Here is a 22165-nt window from a genome sequence, read left to right as displayed (position 1 = left end):
TATCGTTATTAGCAACGGTGAATTTACTACCACTAATAATAGTAAGTAACAATGAGATTGTTTTTATTAAATTTTTAGTGATGATATTTCGTTGCTAATACTATTGATGATAGCAAACTGGTTATTGATGATGATAATTAATTATCGATAATAATTATTTTTTTTTAATAGATAATGATACATAAATAAGCACTAAGAAAATAAAATAACGGAATCTTACATGTGCACGTCAAGTTAACTCGAATTTCAACAAAACTGTACAATTTGGCACCTGACACTGGTTCATCATAATCTAGTTTCTGGAAGTCAACTTGCTGCATGCGTTATGGTAACTGAAGGAAGTTGGTTGGCTCGCATTTTGTTGGATGGAACATTGATATTCCCTCCGTATACTCCCCCACTGCAATGATTATCAGATTTTATTAGAATTAGTGAGTTTATGTAAGTTGTGGCATGCTAACTTTTCTGCCCGTAAGGATGGTTTCACAGCATTATCGCTGTCATTTTTGTCATTAATTGGTGTGACCATGCAAGGTTACTTATTTTACAGACTTTTATAATGGCTTATCTTTTGGATGTTTTTGTCAATATTTAGTGATCGAAGATAAGCAAGGTTTTATGATGTCATTCCGTATTACTAGTATCTAGAATTATAGGATAAGAAAAGGATGAAACAGGAAGGAATATGAAGATCATGTATAAACTGCAGTTTCAAGAAAGTCAGGTCATTTCGGGTAGAAAGATCTCCTGTGGCAAGCACCGCAAGGTTGAAGAACATCACAGCTTTTATTCATTTTCTGTTCATGGAAAAAAAAAATTGGAGAGCAATCACCTCCTATATGGAGCCCCACGTTGACACCCCTTTGATAAAAGGAAAAGCTTCGAGACATTGTTTGTCTGAGTTTTCTAATCAATCTTAAACCCATATACTACTGTTAGGATTTGACGTCTCGAGATTCAGCTCACATTGAGCCCACAGCGAGGTTCGCGGCGAAAAACGGACTCCAACGAGATCAAGATCATCCGAAACGGAGCTCGGATGAAGGAGATACGAGCTTTTGAAGTCGACACGAGACTCGAGGCAGCGGAGGACCGCCGGCGGCCGGCGGCGGGCAGCAGCGGCGCGGCCGCAGGCGGCGACGCACGGGACGTGCGACCTAGGCATGCGGGACGCATGACCTAAGCGGGCGGGCGGCCCGGTCGGGCGCGCGGCCCAAGCGGGCACGCGGCCCAACCCGTGCGCGGGCCCGCATGCAGGTGCGGCCTAGGCCCGCGCGCGGGCCGGCCCAGGCCCAGACGGCCTGCCTGGCCTTTTACACCGGTCCACCATGGTCCGGGTGGTCCACGGTTTGGCCTGTGGACCGCATGGGCATTTCCCACGCATTTCACACGGTCTACGGTACTATTCCGTGGACCGGTCGCGATCGAACGGCCCAGTGAGTTCTCGGTGACGATCCGACGGTTCAGGAGCGTGATTTGGCTTGTTTAGGAGACCTAAACCTAATCTAATTAGGTTTAAACCCAGTTTAAGCATTTAAAAAGGCATGTGACGAACAAAGAGAGGGGTGGTTCGTTTTCTCAGCCGCGCAGAACCCAAGAAGAGAGAAGAGAGAGGCGAAAGTGCTGAGAGACAAGGAGCAGGAGGCTTCTGGATAGCGATCGTCAGACACTTCAGGGGTTCAGGGGGTCTTCCAAGAGAGAGAGAGCTTTTGTGAGAGGTACTTCTAGTGAGAGAAAATTGGGTGTACAATGGTTGAGGGTGAGGTCTTCTCTTGTAAAATTTCTTTTTCATAGTGAAGTTTGCATGCCCCGTGGAGGCGAGCCCTTTTGTGGCTGATCCACGTATTTTGATTATTTTTTCTTTTTGTTTTGTTTCTTCTTTCTTCCTGCTGCATCGTGTGGTACTGAAAAGATTTTGGAAGGTGGTGTCCAGGCCAGATATCCACCCAACAAGTGGTATCAAAGCCAGGCGGTACAAGAACGCAAATTGTAGTGGCGGTGAGCAAGACTGAAGATGGAGAAGGCAGGAATAATCAAGATAGAGATCAACAAGTTCGATGGTAAGAGCAATTTCTCCTTGTGGCAGGCAAGGGTGAAGGACGTGCTCATCCAATAAGGGTTGATCGATGCTCTCTTGTGCAATGAGAAGCCGACCACCATGGAGGTGCGGGATTGGAAACGGCTATAGATGCAGGCGGTGAGTACCATCCGCATGTACCTGGCGGATGAGGTGGTGATTCATGTGCTGAGCGAGACTTCCCCAATGGTGCTGTGGTCGAAGCTCGAGAAGTTGTACATGGCGAAGTCTCTCACCAACATACTTTTCCTCTGGAGACAGTTTTACCAACTGTGGATGACTGAAGGACAGAGCATGCAAGAGCATTTGAGCCACTTCCAGAAGATCCTCACCAACCTCCTCAGCGTTGGCGAGAACGTTGAGGAGAAGATCAGGACACTGATTTTGCTGGCGTCACTTCTCCCTTCGTACGAGTCCTTGATGACTGCTCTTTTAGTGGGGAAGAGCACTATCAAGATGGACGAGGTCACTGCGGCAATACTCCAGAATGAGGTTCTCAGGAGGGAGAACTCAGCTTCGAGCTCAGGTGGCGATAGCTCAACTTTGATGGCTTCTAGAGGAGCAGGAGGTGGTAGACGGAGCGACAGGAGATCGCAACGAGGGCAGTCTAAATCCAGGAGGGACTTGAGCAAAATCAGGTGTTACCGGTGTGAGGAGTTAGGGCATCTAGTCAGAGATTGCCCTCAACTCAAAAATCGGACGGTGGCTGCTATAGCGACGGCCGGCAGCAATTCAGATGGAGATGTCTTTGAGATATCTGACGAGATATCTACTTCTTTCCAGCAGTGGATATTAGATTCTGCATGCCCCTATCATGTATATTGCAGAGAGGAGCAGTTTGACTCTCTGGAGAACAGTGAGGACATTGTATATCTGTCGGATGTATCGAGTTGTGCGATCAGAGGCATTGGGACGGTCAGCTGGAGGACACATGACGGTGCAGTGAGGAGATTGGGGGAGGTCCGATACATATCCGATTTCAGGCGGAATCTTATCTCACTTAGCAAACTGGATTCGAGAGGCTACAGGACGGTAGCTGGTGGAAGAATTCTGAGGGTGCTACGCGGCAATAGGATTATGCTGGAGGGGAAGAAGGGGAGCAGAGGACATTATTACCTGACGGGGAGCCCAGTGCGAGGTGGAGCTTTGGGAGGCAGGTGGAGCCCAGAGCAAGGTGGAGCTCTAGGAGGCAGATCGGGCACGAGACAGGAGACTCGGGAGGATGAGAGGCGACGTCGCAAGGTGAGATTTCTATTGCCGTAGGATGATGCCACGAGCAGGTCTTAGGTCAGGAGGAGCACAGCATACGACGGAGATGGGATCGAGCAGTCTGGCTCGACTCCCATGTTTGCCCATCCATGATCAGCAAGCGATTGTCCCAGGGCATGGGGGCGAGGAGATCCAGGAGCTCTCGGAGTTTGGAGGAGGTCGAATATCGAGTCGAGGTGAAGATTGTTAGGATTTGATACCTTGAGATTTAGTCAACATTGAGCCCACAGCAAAGTTCACGGCGAAAAATGGAGTCCAATGAGACCAAGATCACCTGAAACGGAGCTCGAATGAAGGAGATACGAGCTTTTGAAGTCGGCACGAGACTCGAGGCGGCAGAGGACCACCGGCGGTGGGCAGCAGCGGCGCTGCCGCAGGTGGCGGCGCGCGGGACACGCGACCCATGCGCGCGGGACGCGCGATCCAGGCAGGTGGGCGGCCCAGTTGGGCGCGCGGCCTAGGCGGGCGCGCGGCCCAGCCCGTGCATGGGACCTTGCGCAGGCGCGGCCCAAGCCCGCGCGCACGGGCCGGCCTAGGCCCAGGCGGCATACTTGGCCCTTTACACCGGTCCACCATGGACCGGGCGATCCACGGCTGGGCCTGTGGACCGCATGGGCGTTTCTCACGCGTTTCACGCGGTCCACGGTACTATTCTATGGACCGGTCGTGATCGAACGGCCCAGTGAGTTCTCGGTGACGATCCGACGGTTCAGGAGCGTGATTTGGCTTGTTTAGGAGACCTAAACCTAATCTAATTAGGTTTAAACCCAGTTTAAGCCTTAAAAAGGCATGTGACGAACAGAAAGAGAGGGGTGCTTCGTTTTCTCAGCCGCACAGAACCCAAGAAGAGAGAAGAGAGAGGCGAAAGCGTTGAGAGACAAGGAGCAGGAGGCTCCTGGACAGCGGTCGCCAGGCACTTCAGGAGTTCAGGGGGTCTTCCAAGAGAGAGAGAGCTTTTGTGAGGGAACTTCTAGTGAGAGAGAATTTGGTGTACAAGGATTGAGGGTGAGGTCTCCTCTTGTAAAATTTCTTTTTCATAGTGAAGTTTGCATGCCCCGTAGAGGCGAGCCCTTTTGTGGTCGATCCACGTATTTTGATTATTTTTTCTTTTTGTTTTATTTTTTTTTCTTCCTGTTGCATCACGTGATACTGAAAAGGTCTTGGAAGATAGTGTCCAGGCCAGACATCCACCCAACAACTACACTAGGCTTGCAAATATCATTTGAATGCCTTGCAGCAATGGATGATGAAAGGCCTGTTGCTTCTTTGTTTGAGTAAACCTGCAGTTTATTTCTTCCGCCGGTACTAAAATTTGCAGAGATCCATTGGAATCACCATTTTCCTGAAATAAGTATGGTTTGCCATGTATAATGCGAGCACTTGTGTCAATATTCATTCCCGTGTTAACTAGCTACCACCATTTGAAAGCTATCCATAAGTAGGCTTCCATTTGGAACTTAAAGCGGCGCATGAGCACTTAAAGTACATTTGGTTAGTCATTAATTTTTTTTTTTAATTTTTAAAAAATAAAAAATAAAAAATAATATTTGGTAACACCATAAAAAACAAAAATTAAAAATTAAAAAAATAAAAATAATTACTTTACATACAAAACAAAAATTCAAAACTTACTTTTCTATTTTTTTTTTTTTTTTTTGCTTCCGCACGTCTAAAATACTAAACCAAAAAGTAAAGAGTCCGAACCCTTCTTCCTCGTTGAGTTCTTCATCTCCCTACCCCCTTCTCTCTTCCTGTCTGAACCCTTTTCTTTTGTCGAACTCTTCACCTATCATTTTCAAATGTTGCTTTTTGCTTAATAGTAATGTAGTTACCAAACATACTTTTTATTTTTTTGCTTTTGCTCAATAGTAAAAATCAAAAAAAAATAAAAAATATTTTTTAAAAATCAAAAATCAAAAAGTATAACCAAATGCACCCTTAGTTTTAATATGATTTTAGTGTATCTCATGACCTTGTACTTGAGGACAAATCTATCTGCTTAAGTTCTATGCCGTTGAGTCTTGGAGGACCTATGAAACCGACTTCAGATTTTTGCTAAAGAGGTAGTAATGTAGTAGATTATTCTATAGATCTCTGAATGAACTAACATTGTTGATTTTTGAGTCTAAGTGGCAGGAGATAATATAACAGTTGCTCCAGTGCTGCCTTGAGCTGATTGTCTCAAACACAAGCAAGATCCCAATGTTATTCCTCTTTATAGTTTTCTTTCTCAAACACAAGCCAGCAACATAGAATGATTTACCTTTTTCTTATTTCCATAGTTTTTTTCATATTTTTTCCTGAGATGCAAACAAGCCCATCTTTTTACAGAAAAAGTTGTAGACGCACTTGTGTCTTCCTTCTTGAACTGAAAATTCACAATGTCCTTTAATTATTTTGATTTGAAATTAGAGTTTCCTATGAGGACTAGCTTTGACTGTAAGAATGAAAGGTTATAGTGCTGGTCCTCGTTCAAAATCCTACAAGATTTCAAACTGGATGTGATCATATCTGAAGCTCTACTTTTTGACCTTTGCTTGCCGGCACAAGGTGGCTATTAAAAAGGGTTTTGCTGTATATAGATCATTGAGAGCTGGACCATCCCTTCTGACACTATTAGCACATTACTAGTTATATGCATGCTCCATTTTCTGTTTGTTTCTGTTGCATCAGCTTTTCCCATTGACACACAAAAATAGCAAACCATAGAATCTGTCTGATCAAGAACATAAAATGTTAAATAAACAAAAATTCATGAGTGTATAACAGAGTATACTTAAATGATCTAAAACAGTTGCTCCTATGTGTCTCTTTCCTGCTTATTTCATGAGCATTGATGGTTAATTAGCTCTGAGCAAGATCTTGTTGGTCAAGTTGGATGAAAGTAAATCAAAACAAGCTATAACCTGCGAGCTTAATTTATCGGCTAAAATGTTCATCGTCTTTAGAGGCTCACTTGTGTTGAGCTAGCTTGAACACATCAAGATGTTGCCAGGATTTGAGGTTCTCGCTGGCAGCTCAACATTGGCTTCGTGACGGTATAGAGCAGAACCACATTGTAAACTTAAACTTACCACCGACTGCTTTAAGTAGGTAAGAAAATCTGGAAGATTATAGCATACGAGAGTAACATTGGTGAATCCGTACGAGTAGAGTACGATGATCAAATCATGTGTTTTGTTAACAATATAATCATTATACTGATCATTATATTCAGAGAAAGGGCGTGGGACTTTTACTGATCGCTGTGGTCATAAAAACTGGGACATTTTAGCCACGGATTGCCGGCTGAAGTGAGTGGGTGGCATGTGCACACGTGCACGTATGCATTGTGTTTATAGATACGTGTTGCCACAGCATCATCTTGGGCCAGTAAATCTCCACGCTGAAATAAATTAAGTAAAACTCTTCCCACTTTTCTTATCACGGCTTCGCTTGTATTCAGGAAAAAGGTTAAATGCCACCGACCATTCGGAGACGCTCCTACCCGCTAGCTGTCTCCAGACGCGCCTGCCGCGCTGATTGGCTTCAAACCATACAGTTGGTGGGGCCCAACCCTGACGTCCGATCAGATCATCAGATCGAAGACCGACACACTCACCGGAGACAAAAAGTGAAGGGCTCCACTCCTTTCAAAAGCTCCCTCCCTCCCTCCCTCCCTCCCTCTCTCTCCCTCTCTCTCTCTCTGCAGTGTTTAATTGGCCCCACCAACCTGTGTTGATGATGAACAAAAGAAGAGGTCCCACTTTTAGTTCCAAAGCGCGTCCCTCCCCACATAAAACGACAAAAAGAAAAAATATGCGAAAGAAACGAGAAAGGAATCGCCGTAAAAAGCCCAACGGGAAACGGAATAATTTAATGACAATAATCGACATCCTTACATAGAGAAGCGAAAGCCTGAACCACGAAGCTGCAACTTTGAAATGACAAAAATGCCCCCAAGCTAAATGCTATACCATGGGCAACATGGTAATTCCGCAACTTCGGCTACTCACCCGAGTCATCGCCGCCGCCGAAGAGGGATATGCGGTTGTAGAGGAGGAAGAGGAGGAGGAACAACACGAGCGCGACGCCGATAGGAGACCCGCCGACGCGGTGGATGGAGTCCGGGGAGCCGAAGGAGAAGATGTCGGAGAAGGCGGTGCCGCGATCCGACGACAAGAACCGGATTACAAGTATGAGAGTAACTGGAAGGAGTAGAAGCCCCGCGGGAGTTACGAGTTCGGAGATGGCTTCTAACAGTGCTTCGCCACCGTCGCCGAGGAGGAATGGCACTGCCACCACCACTCCTACCACCACTGCTAATAGCAGACCGTGCGGCGGCGCTCCCGGCCCTTTCTCCACCATCGTGATCTCCTCTTCTCTTGCCTTTCTCTTTAGCTCTCTTTCCGAATGAGAAACAGATGGATATGTGAGTATAGGGGAGAGAGGGAGGGCTGTGGATCTTCGTTGCGTAGCCTTGGCCTTCAGGAGTGGATCAATTTATACACAAGAAGGTGAATGAGATGTTCTGTTTTGTTGGCTATGCGGAAACGGGAAACGGGAAACGGGAAACGGGAAACGGGAAACGGGATGGGTATTTGAATATTGGGTGGGAGGTGGTTTGAAACGAAGGTAAGTCACATTGGGGTGGGGCGACACTGAGATCACATCAGAATAGGAAATAGAGTCCCGCGGATTTGAAATGAGAGCCTCCTTGCTGGGTAAAAACTTTAGCTGTGAATCCATATTCTTTTAGATAAATATTTTTTAAAAAATATTTAAATAAAAAAATAATTTATTCATATTTTTTTATATATAAAAAATATGTTCAAATATGTTGTTTATATTTTTTTTATATCATTATTTTGTTGAATAAATTATTAAAATTTATAAATATTTTTTATAATATCTTTTATACTTTTTAGACCAAATTTGATCAGTTGTTTATAAAATTCAATTCCCTTGTACCAAACAAGTTTTTAATCTATAACAAATTATTCTAGAATAATAAAATTATCAACTTTTGATAAAAATATATTTTATTTTGATGTTTGAGATGAAAACTTCATCATTAGGAGAGTTGTTGTCTTCTAGCTACTTTCTATAGCTTCATGTAATATATATCGATTTTGTAATTTTAGTAATATTAATTATATATCACACATATAAAGAATACTTAAACGTTGGCAGCCAGTTGTCAAATTAGATAAAAAATTAAAAAAAAAAAGATTTTTGTAAATTACTTTGTTGTAATTTCATAATTATAAGCAATTCAACAAAAATTAAGTGTACAGCATTAGATGGCCTCTATTCAGTAAAATCCTCATACGAGAATTTTTGGACAGTGGTAATCGATGTTCCTTCGAGCCAAGCCAACTAGTTTTTGGTTGCACTTGTGCCAATAATTTGTCGATTGGGGATATTATTTAAAGTATGGGCTCTAACCCAAAAGGCCCAACAAATACAATTACCCACCCATGGCCCTTTTACCTAAATCCTAGAGTCTAATATAGCTGTCTTCCTTACTATCTCTCTCTAGATGTGGCCTTACCATGACCAAACACTTTATGTGCCCAACCAAAATTATCATGGATTGCATGACCTAGTGAATTCCTTAACTCTCCCATGAATCCCACACTTCTATTTGATCCGAAATCTAAACCTCACATTATCCTCATGTATATATTTATCTATATTTTATTTAGTATATTGATGCTATTTTTTGTGAGGTAGCTATAGATGTGCCGAGAATTTGAAGGTTTTTGATATTAGATAGAGATAGTTTCCTAATATTATTTCTTTCAGTCCATGGCCCTTTGTTTGATTCAATAAATTGGATCCGTGGACAATTTAAATAGTCCACCCACAGATATTTTATAGCTTCATCACAAAATTTATTATATAGAAGTACCAAAATATGAGATCAAGATAAACATAAGTAACAAAATAGGTAAACATAAAAGAACCCATATCAAATAGTAATATATAAGTACTAATTACCACTCCAAGATAAATATGAATAACAAAATAAGTAAATATAAAACAACCCACATCAAATACTAGCGTATTAGTATCAAAATATGACTCTAAGATAAATTTGAGTATCAAAATAAATAAACATAAAACAACCCATATCAGGTTCCATATTAGTAACCAAAATGCTTCATCTGCAACTACTGCCTACTAGTCATATCCCAATATAGAAGGAACATAAGCATGTTTCCTCTGGTAGACTAAAGAAATAATGAGTCTCTTACACATCACTTGAAATTTTCCATCCTACCATCATCTTCTCATTTTGAGTGAGCCTCTCAATTTTAAGAATCTCATCACACACTTTCATTCTCATCTTCCTTTCCACATTGAATGCTCCAACCAAATATTTTATATGATCCTTAGCCATTTGAAAATATGATCCCAACTTGGACATCTCATTTGAAAGGACTTTCACCAATGGATCATCTTCAGTACTGCCTCTTGATCTTTTTGACCTATGCTATCTAGAAAATAAAGGATATATTGCTTGACTAGGTTGGATGCCGATAGATAATTGTGTATCAGATGCAAAACCAATCCAATCTTCTTGGATATTTTTCAAATCTATATTGTTATTCCAATCTACATCTGACATCTCTTCATTAACAAACTCAATATTTGCTATCCCTTCTTCTCGCTCTATATTCTCTGCTACATCTGCTGGTGCCTTAACTACTTCTCTAATTGCTCTATCTCTACCAAATATTATCACCAACTGATCCAAGTGGGAGAATGACTTATTTCTAAGCCCTTTAGCATATAAGTGACTCTTTGAGAAGCAATGAATAAATGATAATCAAGTATCAGTAGAATGTTTAACTTAGATTTTTTTTTTTAAAAAAAATGATAAGAAATATGTTAACATTTGATGAGAATGTATGTTACCTTTATCTAGTCATTAAAAACATTGTCCTCACATGTGATGCATTTATCGTTATCATTCTATTCAAATCCTGAAGCTTGAGATCTTAACATCTCTTGAATAGCATTGTATTGCCTTTTTAGATCCTTCACTCTTGATTCAATATATGGGCTAGCCTTTAACCCACAATCAAAAGGCTTTTTCTCCATCCACTTCTCCAATTGCCCAAAATATCTACTTATGAAAGTGCTATTGTCTGCTTTCCAATGTCTATAATTTATTAGATCTAATAAGCATTCAACTAACTTTGCATCTTCAATGATCTCCATAGTTGAATTGCTCATTTCTATGCAATGCATATGACAACCACAATACAATTTGGAATACATGATTAGTTAACATGAATTAGAATAAATAGTATTTAATCTTTTTATTAAATATAAAATAATCTGGAAACATTGCTACAAAACAAGCCCACAACAAATTATGAAAAGGCACAAAAGGTTGTTCATACTACTATATGTCAAAACAAAGTTGTTCAAAATATTACAAGGTCAAATGATATAAAAAAATAATATCAAACATACATCAATGGAAAAAGATATAACAATCTAATATAATATGAATTAGAAGAAAAATCATCTTTGACTCTCTTGTTGCCACTGTGTGAATATCTGTGTAGCTAATGCACCCCTCAAAGCATTCCATTCATTGCTTGTTTCCATTATTATTATTTTTTTCTTGATAAATATTATGCATGATATCAATTTCATCATCATCAAGTACTTGCTTAAGTGGATCAACTGATATTTTTCTCCTTATAAAATTGTAAAGAAGGCAACAAGCAAAGATTATCCTATAATGAGTCTTAATAGGATAAAATAACGATCCTCTAAGAATTGTCCACCTCATTTTGAGGAGACTAAAGACTCTTTCTATAACATTCCTAGCTTGTAAGTACTTCATGTTGAAGAACTTTGTAGATGTTGAGCTTCACTTCTCCACTCACTAAGGTGGTTTCTTTGACCTTTATAAGAAACTAAAAATTCTTTATTACTTAAAAAATCAGTATCACATAGATAGTAGTAACCTAATATCAACAAACATAGTCAGTCATCAAATAAAAATTTTAGATAATTATATAATTGCTTCATAGTTTTTTTCCTTACTTAATTTAACTAGAGGTACTTCTTAGCAATTGCATCACAAAGAATCCTAGTCTTGTGCAAAACCCTCCCAACTGAGCAAAACATATATAAGCTGCATATCAGACTCTAATATATATATACCATCTAAAGCACCTAAATAATTCTGCAATTACAAAAAAGATAATAGTCAATATATGTATTATAAAATAAAAATAACTAAACTATAGTAATAAAGATGATACCAATCTTGGACCACCTCCATCGATCATTTGTTTAGTTTTCAAGCACTATTTTTGATTTTTTTAAGTAGAACCTCATGTAAGTGCAGTATTATATGAAGAACGGTATTGAAATGTCTACTAACTGTGAAGCGTGATCGATAGAATAATAATTACACGGATCTATTTTTTGAATGGTGACCGATTGTATTCAAGAACATGGCCACCATTTCTTCCATCCTTATATCTCTACTAGCTATCAATTTTTCAATTATCTTTATTACATGAAGCATCTCCTATCCATATCCTTAGATGATCTATACAAAATTGGTCACTCTCTATTATCATATGTATAATTTTTGCAAGCGAAGTTGTATACCTTTGTTCATGAGTCTCTCTAATTTCATCACCTTTTTAAAATATCAGCCTAGGCATTGATCTCCTCCTTCTCCTAATGACTATGACTAGCACGATCATGTAATATGCAATTAAGAACTTCATCATCATGTTCTAATATATCCATATGACAACCGTAGCAACTCTTCTTTTTCTATTCCTATCTACATGATCAATGGCCATCCCTGCACATACAAATTGATTATACTTAAAGGTGTATCCAAATTGATGATTAGATGAGAGGAAGAAATGAAGGAAAAACCATCTTTTTCCTGTGTAGGATCTTCTAGATTTCATCAAATCTAGGACGGAATAAATTTTATTTTTTATCCTATGCTATTTCAGATCTAATGTCTATTAGATATAATTTTATTATCTGATATTTTAATTTTAAAATTAAATCTAAAAGTATGAGAAACATAGACATACCTCAAGGGTAATCTAATTACCCTGTAGATGATCGCAGCACTGCCTGAGATTCTGATGTAGCCACGCAAGCGCTTGGCCTCTACCAGTATCCACTCAGGTAGGATCTGGAATATCTTCTCCTCGCGATTCTACGCTCCAAAAATCAGATCTAAATCTGATTAGGAAGATCTTCAAAAATCTTTCTGAAGTTGGAGCAGCAGCCTGTCGAAGAAGTCCTGCAGCCTTCTGTTCCAGGCGTCACCACGCCTTGCACCTATGCCAGATGAACGTCCAAATTCTTGGACGTGAAGAGGGGAGAAAGGAGAGTAGGGAGGATATGGAGAAGAGGGGAGGGGGTGGCAGTCAATGAGTTTTTTGCACAAAATAAGTTCTGCCCCGAAACCCTAGGTGCAGCAGGGTTTATATAGATCCTGTATGCTGCGCAGTGCCACATCATTCGATCAATCAAAAATTTCAATAAATTCTGAAGAAAATTTGATTGATGAAGTGATATCATCTGATCACATCAGATAAGAATTCCTATGCTCTCTCCTATATTGGCACCAACAATGGATAGGCTCAAATAAGGTGGCGCCAAAGAGTCCAAGTTTATCAGGACTCTTTGGTTCTTATCCATTTGGGGTGCCCACTTAAATCCAATTGGGCTCATACCATAATCTGATTATGGCATCCAATTTGATTAGGTTTAGGTATGTGGATACTCTACAAAAATCTTTCAATAAGTCCTCTTCAGTTTAAGACCCATATGTCAACTTTTGACAGATGTCCTAAAATGAAATTGGCAGGTGCTAGAAATTAGCAGGTGTTGTCTTAAATTCATCTTATGAATTAAGACAAGCCTTTTCTGAGCTGGACAAGCTTCATTTAAACTGAGAAAAACCTTCTTAAGGTTCTCTGGATGAGTCAGATCACATTTGGCTCAGTAGAGACAGAAAAAATTACACGAGGAGAAAGTTAGGCTCAATCGAGTGCTAGCACGATTTCCTTGAACCTAATTGGATCTTATCCAAATCAATTGGGCTAGCCAATTGATAACATCCAGATCCTAACCCTTGTTTGTGTGATCCAGTTAGGTTCAATTCTGTATGGTAATGAGACATGTCGTGATCTCATCATCGACATCATCGAAACTCCTTTCGATGGATCAGAACTCTTCTGATTCAGATAATTAGAATGATCGATCATCAAAATCATTCTAATTGCTCTCAAAATCCATCAGTGACACCTAGCAGTATATGGTGGCAACCCATCAGAACTGAAGACGAATCTCTCGGTGCAGCTATCTATGTGATTGAGTTCCTCTATCATGAGTCCCGACTGAATTAGGATTAAGGTGAACTCGTCAAACCCAACATCAGTCATATGAATCAATCGATCGATCCGAATCCGATGTGAAATCCCAATGGAAAACTCTTTTCCATTATTTCACTCTGCATGGCCATGGGCTTAAGGACTCGATCTTTCGATCACCATAGGACTACTCCTCTCATCTACCGAGGTTGATAGATCCCATCTTGATGCGATCTGGTTCCTACAATGAATATGCTACAGCCAACATATACCTCAGGGTTCTGGATGGCTAGGAGATCGAGTTATGGTGTAGTCAAACTATAACACACTCAAGGTGAACCGATGATACACCTCAGGTCAAAGAACTAGACACACAACTGCAGCATCGAGCTAGTCATCGACGAGAAGGTAGATTTCCTTATGACTGCTCGAGGTGGTCACGCTCAGTACTCTCGTTCTCAATGAATACCTGTACTCTTACTCCAGTGTCTCCACACCATAGACTTAAGACTCATCTACCCTAAGGAAGCGATCGTACACCAACCTTCCGGATTGATCACCATCCTCGTGATGATCCTATGGTCAGGAGCAGTTTATGAGTTAGTTATGTAAATTCATGCATTAAATTTTCAACTCTTGAAAATATGAATTAACATTCCCACTAACTCAAAAGATGTATCATAGATACAATATACACAATGTGATAGAAGAATAACCCTTTATTCATTTATAGTCAAAATTATAATTTTGCCTTAGATTTGTACAGGAATGTGTCAGCCGATCTGGCATGTAGAGCACACATCTAACAAACTCCCACTTGACCTAATGCAATTGGCTACATATCTAAGTCCCATCTTCTCAAGATGGGCTTTGATCTTCTGTTGGCCCAATAGCTTAGTCAGCGGGTTTGCCACATTGTCTGTGGAGTCGACTCTCTTGACCTCGATATAACCCTTTTCGAGGTAATCATGGATCAGATAGAATCGCCGCTCGATGTGCTTGGACTTCTGGTGAGACCTTGGCTCCTTAGCTAGGGCTATGGCGTCATTATTGTCGCAGTAAAGAGGGATGGCATCCGATGACATCACTCCAAGCTCTGCGGCAAACTTCTTATACCAGAATACCTCCTTCGCAGCTTTCGATGCAGCAATGTACTCTGCCTCCATGGTGGAATCTGCAATCACCGTTTGCTTGAAACTCTTCCAGCTAACTGCACCATCATTACAAATGAACAGACTCCCAGATGTCGACTTTCGATCATCTATATCAGACATAAAGTCTGAGTCTGTATATCTCTGAATCTGGAGTTCTCCATTTCCAAAGACTAGAAACATATCCTTAGTCCTTGTCAAGTACTTAAGGATACATTTCACAGAAGTCCAGTGCTCTTCGCTGGATTCGACTGATATCTACTTGTGACACTCATAGCATGGGCTATATCAAGTCGTGTACATAGCATGACATACATGAGGCTCCCTATTGCCGAAGCATAAGGGATCTTGCTCATGCGTTTAATCTCCTCAGGTGTGCTAGGGCACATCTTTTTGGAGAGATGAATGCCATGTCTAAAAGGTAATAAACCTCTTTTGGAGTTTTTCATGCTAAACCTCTTTAGCACCTCCTCTATGTACATCTTCTGTGAAAGTCCCAGTATCCTATTTGTCTATCTCTATAGACCTTAATACCCAGTATAAAGGATGCCTCTCCTAGATCTTTCATAGAGAACTCCTTAGACAACCATTTTTGACTGAGGTCAACATGGAAATATCATTCCCAATTAGGAGGATGTCATCCACGTACAATACGAGGAAGACAACTGCGCTCCACTGACCTTTTTGAACACACATGGTTCCTCCTCGTTCTTGATGAAACCAAATATTTTGATCACATCATTGAAATGAGTATTCCAACTCCGAGATGCTTGCTTAAGTACATAAATGGACCTTTGCAGCTTGCAGATCTCACTGAATGTGAATCCAAGCGGCTGTTCCATATAGATATCTTCCTCAAGATGTCTATTTAAGAATGTCGTTTTCACGTCCATCTGTCATATTTCATAATCGAAATAGGCTGCAACAGCAAGCAATGTGCGGATGGATTTTAGCATGGCTACGGGCGAGAAGGTATCCTGATAGTCAATGCCTTCTCGCTGACTATAACCTTTCGCTACGAGCCTAGCCTTGAATGTCTCCACATTCCCATCTGCACCTATTTTCTCTTGAAGATCCATTTACACCCAATAGGTACAATACCTTTAGGTAGATCTACCAAGGTCCAGACTTGGTTTGAGTGCATCGAGTCAATTTCTGATCTCATTGCCTCTAACTATTTCTCGGAATCGATATCTGATATCACCTCGTCATAGTCTTGGGATCATCACCATGAACCCCATTCTCTGTGAGGAACATTTTCTCTACATCCTCTTGTATGGTACCTAGGTACCTTTCAGGAAGACGAAAAATCCTAGTCGATCTACGAGGTGGAAGAGGTTGTGTTAGGACTGGTTCTAATTGATTGAGTTCCTCAGGTTCTTTAGCTCGTTGCTCTTGGGAGACATTCTCCTTGAGCTTAATTATTCTTCCGATGCCACCATCTTGAATAAACTATTTTTCAAGAAAAATAGTATTTCGACTCACAATCACATTGTGGTCTTCCGGAATATAAAAATAGTATCCTAATGACTTTTTAGGATATCCTATGAATCGAGCTCTAAAAGACCTGAACTCTAACTTGTTCGTCTGCTGTCTCTTGACATGAGCCGGACAACCCCAAATTCTGAGATGATTCAGACTTGACTTCTTACCATGCATATCTCATACGGTGTGGTAGGAACGATTTTAAAGGAAACCCTATTCAAAACATAAATTACTGTCATGAGACAATGTCCCCAAAGAAAATCAGGAAGGTCCGTGAAGCTCATCATGGAACGGACCATATCTAATAGGGTCCGATTTCTCCGTTCTGAAACCCCGTTGAGTTGAGGCATTCCAGGTGGAGTCCATTGTGAGACTATGCCATTGTCCTTAAGATAGTCTAAGAATTTTTGACTAAGATATTCACCTCCTCGATCTGATCGAAGAACCTTAATGGGTTTTTCTGTTTATTTTTCTACCTCATGTCTGAATTCTTTGAACTTTTCAAAGGCTTCAGACTTGTATTTCATTAGAAACACATATCCATACCTAGACATATCATCGATAAAGTAATGAAATAGATAAAGTTGCCTCTAGCCGGCACATCAAATGGGCCGCACACATCCGTATGTACTAGGGCAAGTAGGTCTGTGGCCGTTTCCCCATGTTCCACAAAAGGGAGCTTGGTCATTTTGCCTTGAAGGCATGATTTACAAACTGGATATGACTCAAAGTCAATGGACTCAGTAGCCCAGATTTCTCCAATTTGTTAACCCTGTCTTCCACTATATGACCTAGCCTTAGGTGCCACAGATACTTATCATTTAGACTATCTCTAGGCCTTTTAATTCCTATGGCATTCACATTTTGCTCAATATTAAAAACAGATACATCAACATGTAACTGATAGAGACCATTAATAACAAAATCATTTGCAACTTTATTATTTTCATAAAAAATGTTACAATGGTCCTTATGAAAGCTAATCACATAGCCTTCTTGTGCTAAACATGAAACAGAAATCAAATTTTTGCTTGCTGCAGGCACATAATAACAGTCTCTTAAAACTAAATCTAATCCTAACGTAATCGCAGAGGGTAGGTTCCTACAGCCACAGCAGCAACTCTTGCTCCGTTCTTGATGCGTAGGATTATCTCCCCATCCCTCAGCCTCCTGCTCTCTTCAAGACCCTGCATAGAAGTGCACAAATAAGCACTAGAACCAGAGTCAAGCACCCAACTGGATGCAGAAGAAATCGTAAGATTAGATTCGATAATGAGCATACCTCCAGAAGGACCATCCTTCTTGTTCTTCAGGGTGGCCAGGTACTGAGGCAGTTCCGCTTCCAATGGCCTTCTGACTGACAGTGGAAACACTTTCTCTTTTCAGAAGCCTTCTTCTTCGATCCTGTCTTCTTGTTCTTGCCATCCATCTTCTGCTTCTTCACAGACTTCTTTTTCTTTCCAAAAGACTTTCTCTTGGAAGAAGTCCGCTCCACAGTAAGAACTAAGCCTTTTGAACCTTTCATTGAAAGCTCAGCCGTAACCAGCATATTCATTAACTCGACCAAGGTATATTGCATCTTGTGCATATGAAAGTTCATGATGAACTGACCATATGCATCGGACAAGGACTGAAGGATCACATCAATCTGAAAATCCTTGTCTAAGATGATATCGAGCTTCTCAAGCTCCTCAAGATCCTTGATCATTGTCAAACAATGATCTTGGACTGACTGCCCATCATGCATCTTGGCCTTAAAAAATCTTTGACAGACTTGATACTTGGCTGCGCGACTCTGTTCACCAAACAACTCTTGTAGGTGAGCCAACATTTGGCGGGTAGTCAAACTATTTTCATGTTGGCGCTGCAAGTCATCAGACATTGCACCCAACATGTAGTACCTGGCTTTGTTATCATCGTCTGTCCACTTTTTCAGAGACGTTCTCTGTTCAGCAGTCGGACGTGCTGGCATGACAGGTGGGTCCTGGTCCAAGATATGAGTCAATTTTTTGAAATCCAGAATAATTCTATAGTTCCTCAACTAGTCCTTAAAATTTGGTCCAGTCAGTCTATGAGTGTCTAGAATTTTGGTCAGGGGATTTGAGGCAGACATGTTTCCTGTAGAGAGTCGAAAAGTTTCTAGTTAGATTTTTAATCAGACTCAACCAATTTATTTAGAATTTTTATTTTTAAACAAATTAGGCTCCACTATTTTTTCAGATCCTACACTCCCTTGGTAGAGATGTGAAAATTTCCGTGATTAGTGATTTCTAGTGGGTGGTGCGTCTACCGACTGGCTCATCACCTCACCTAACAGTTATTGGTGATGGGTCAACCGATGAGTGGACAACTCTTGTCCAATGATTCTCTAATCATGGTGCACCCAAAACTTGATCTCTAATTCATGAAGCTCACCGTATCCGAGATATTGCTCCAATCCTTAGTTAAGCCAAACCCACCATTTGCACGAACTAGATTCCTGATTGGGTCCCTCACCGTATCCGAATATTGAGCCCAACCCATCCTCTAATCCGTAGCATCCAATGCCTAATGGACATGGTTGCATCTTCCCGGTGCAACTGAACCACTGTAACCAGCCGAGAACAATCACCCCGGAAAGGCCTGCACATCCACAATGGTGGAAGATCTAGACTTAATATTTTCTTAGGGAGATTTGATTTAGGTCTCTTTAAACTTGACTTGATATAGTCATAACAATTATGACTAACCTAGTGGCATGGGTTAGCTCGAATTGTTAGCCATTCAAATCAAAACTAGGTCGACATATATGGCCAGGTAAGTGAGACCGGTGGAAGGGATATGCCATTAACTTGATAAGAAACATTCGAGTCGAGTAGCTCTCAATTAAAAACCAATCGATCGCATCTGCCGAACTTATCTTAGATACCAAATGTCGAACCAGAATAATTAGGTTAGCTACAATCCAAGCTCTAATCTCTGAGTCAAATTAGGTCTTAACATGATCAAGTCACATCTAAATATGATTCGACCTTAACCCAGACTTAATCCTATTAGGCTGGTCAATTATTAGCTTTCATGATCCCACCTAACCAACTCTTGATTCGGTTTGATCAATCGCTAGACCTAATTGAGCTACCCAAGCCGAACCCAATTTATGAAAATGTCTTAGATCTGAAATTCTCAATTTTAGACCTAATTTAATTTTATAACTTAATACATTAATTAAGTTTGAGTTCATAAACAAAGCATGTACAATAAATCCTAGGGTTTCAGGATCTAGAGTTTTGCAGAAAAGTAAGTTTTGATTTCTGATTAAGGATGAACGCGCGGTACCCCTACACATCATATGAATGCTCCATTGAATGGGAGGAGAGGGCCTTTAAATCTTACTTCGTTCTTATGACTGGACAGCCATGAGGAATACCTTAACCAGAAATATAAATTTAACTATAAAACTAGTTAGATCTAAATTAACATATCACATATACAATTTAAGATCTAACTAATACATGCTTTGCATACATCTCATGTATCAAAAATTAATCTAATTAACATCTTTCAGATCTGATACATCACATATAATATCTAAAAAATAAGATTTAAATTGAACTATTCAAAATTAAATCTATTCTAGACAAGTTACTAGATCAGTTCTACAACTAGTCTAGGCATGTAACAGATTAATTTATGAAAAATTAAAATTTTATTTTTTATTTTTTGAATCTTATTATAATCTTATAACATCAAAAAAATATAGAATAAATTAGATTTAAATCATATTTTAATCTCATTAAAATATAAAACTTAAGACTATTAATGATTCAACTAATCCTAGTCTAGTCATGCATCTCATGCATGTTAGATCATCTTAGATTTAATTTTAAATATTTTAATTTTAGATCCTATCATATCTGATATGACATCTAAAATTTTTAATATCAATAAATTAAAATTAAAATCAGATCTAAATTAGATCTAAATAGAGCTAACAACCTGGCTCTGATACCACTTGAAGGAAAAACTGCCTTTTTCCTTGTAGGATCTTCCAGATTTCATCAAATCTGAGGTGGAATAAATTTATTTTTATCCACACTATTTTAGATCTAATATTATTAGATCTAATTTTATTATCTGATATTTAATTTCAAAATTAAATCTAAAAGTATGAGAAACATAGACATACCTCAAGGGTAATCTAATTACCCTGTAGATATCGCAGCACTGCCTGAGGTTCTGATGTAGCCACGCAAGCGCCTGGCCTCTACCAGTATCCACTCAGGTAGGATCTAGAACATCTTCTCCTCACAATTCTATACTCCAAAAATCAAATCTAAATCTGATTAGAAAGATCTTCAAAGTCTTCCTGAAGTTGGAGCAGCAGCCTGTCGAAGAAGTCCTGCAGCCTTCTGTTCCAGGCGTCACCATGCCTTGCACCTATGCCAGATGAATGTCCAACTTTTGGACGTGAAGAGGGGAGAAAGGAGAGCAGGAGGATATAGAGAAGAGGGGAGGGGTGGTAGTCAATGAGTTTTTATACAAAATAAGTTCTGCCCCGAAACCCTAGGTGCAGCAGGATTTATATAGACCCTGTATGCTGCGCAGTGCCACATCATTCAACCAATCAAAAAATTTCAATAAATTCTAAAAAAATTTTGATTAGTGGAGTGATATCATTTGATCACATTAGATAAGAATCTCCATGCTCTCTCCTATATTGGCACCAACAATGGATAGGCTCAAATAAGGTGGCGCCAAAGAGTCCAAGTTTATCAGGACTCTTTGGTTCTTATCCATTTGGGGCGCCCACTTAAATCCAATTGGGCTCATGCCATAATCTGATTATGGCACCCAATTTGATTAGGTTTAGGTATGTGGACACTCTACAAAAATCTTCCAATAAGTCCTCTTCAGTTTAAGACCCCATATGTCAACTTTTGACAGATGTCCTAAAATGAAATTGGCAGGTGCTAGAAATTAGCAGGTGTTATCTTAAATTCATCTCATGAATTAAGACAAGCTTTTCTGAACTGGACAAGCTTCATTTAAACTGAGAGAAACCTTCCCAAGGTTCTCTGGATGAGCCAGATCACATTTGGCTCAGCAGAGACAGAAAAGATTACACGAGGATAGGGATGGCAATGGGTAGGGTTTGGGTCGGGTAGTATACTACCCCATCCCAACCCAAACTTAATACCCTATACCCAAACCCTACCCGATACCAATCGGATAAGAAAAGAGATACCATCTCCATACCCAACGGGTTCGGGGATACCCGTGGGTAATCCATTTCCCCATACCCAATCCATACCCGCCCCATACCCGCCCATACCCATCCATTCTATACCAAAAAAAAAGTAAAATAATTTTATGCATATTATCAATCAAAAATAGAATTACCAATTATATATATACATACATACATACGCACATACACATTTCTAACACACACACATACATACATGCATACATATATGCATGCATACATATACATACATACATACATATAATTATATATATATATAGAAAGAGAGAGAAAGAGAGAGAGAATCATATATAGTGTGTGTGTATATGTGTGTGTGTATATATGTATATATATATATATACATAAACATATACATATATATATACATAAACATATACATATATGTATATATGTATATGTTTATGTATGTATATATATATATATATATAATATATATTATATATATATATATATATATATATATATATAATATATATATATATATATATTCGGATATGGATTCGGATATTACCCATATCCATAGGTTCGGGTCGGGTTCGGGTAGAAAATAGCACTACCCATACCCTACCCATACCCG

The 22165-nt window shown here is 39.8% G+C and overlaps 1 protein-coding gene across 1 annotated transcript; it reads right to left on the bottom strand.

The window, feature by feature from the left end:
* Positions 1-7020: 7020 nt before the first annotated feature.
* On the bottom strand, positions 7021-7816 carry LOC105045196 (uncharacterized). Its single transcript, XM_010923373.4, has 2 exons — positions 7228-7816; positions 7021-7058 (listed from the first exon to the last, which is right to left on the bottom strand). The coding sequence occupies exon 1, from the start codon at positions 7691-7693 to the stop codon at positions 7334-7336; it is 360 nt and encodes a 119-aa protein (XP_010921675.1). The 5' UTR covers positions 7694-7816; the 3' UTR covers positions 7021-7058; positions 7228-7333.
* Between the last annotated feature and the right edge of the window lie 14349 nt (positions 7817-22165).

Source organism: Elaeis guineensis, chromosome 5 (assembly GCF_000442705.2).
Source record: "Elaeis guineensis isolate ETL-2024a chromosome 5, EG11, whole genome shotgun sequence".
NCBI classification, from domain to species: domain Eukaryota; kingdom Viridiplantae; phylum Streptophyta; class Magnoliopsida; order Arecales; family Arecaceae; genus Elaeis; species Elaeis guineensis.
Note: the sequence above shows the minus strand (reverse complement) of the source record. Positions and strands in the feature narration are given on the sequence as shown.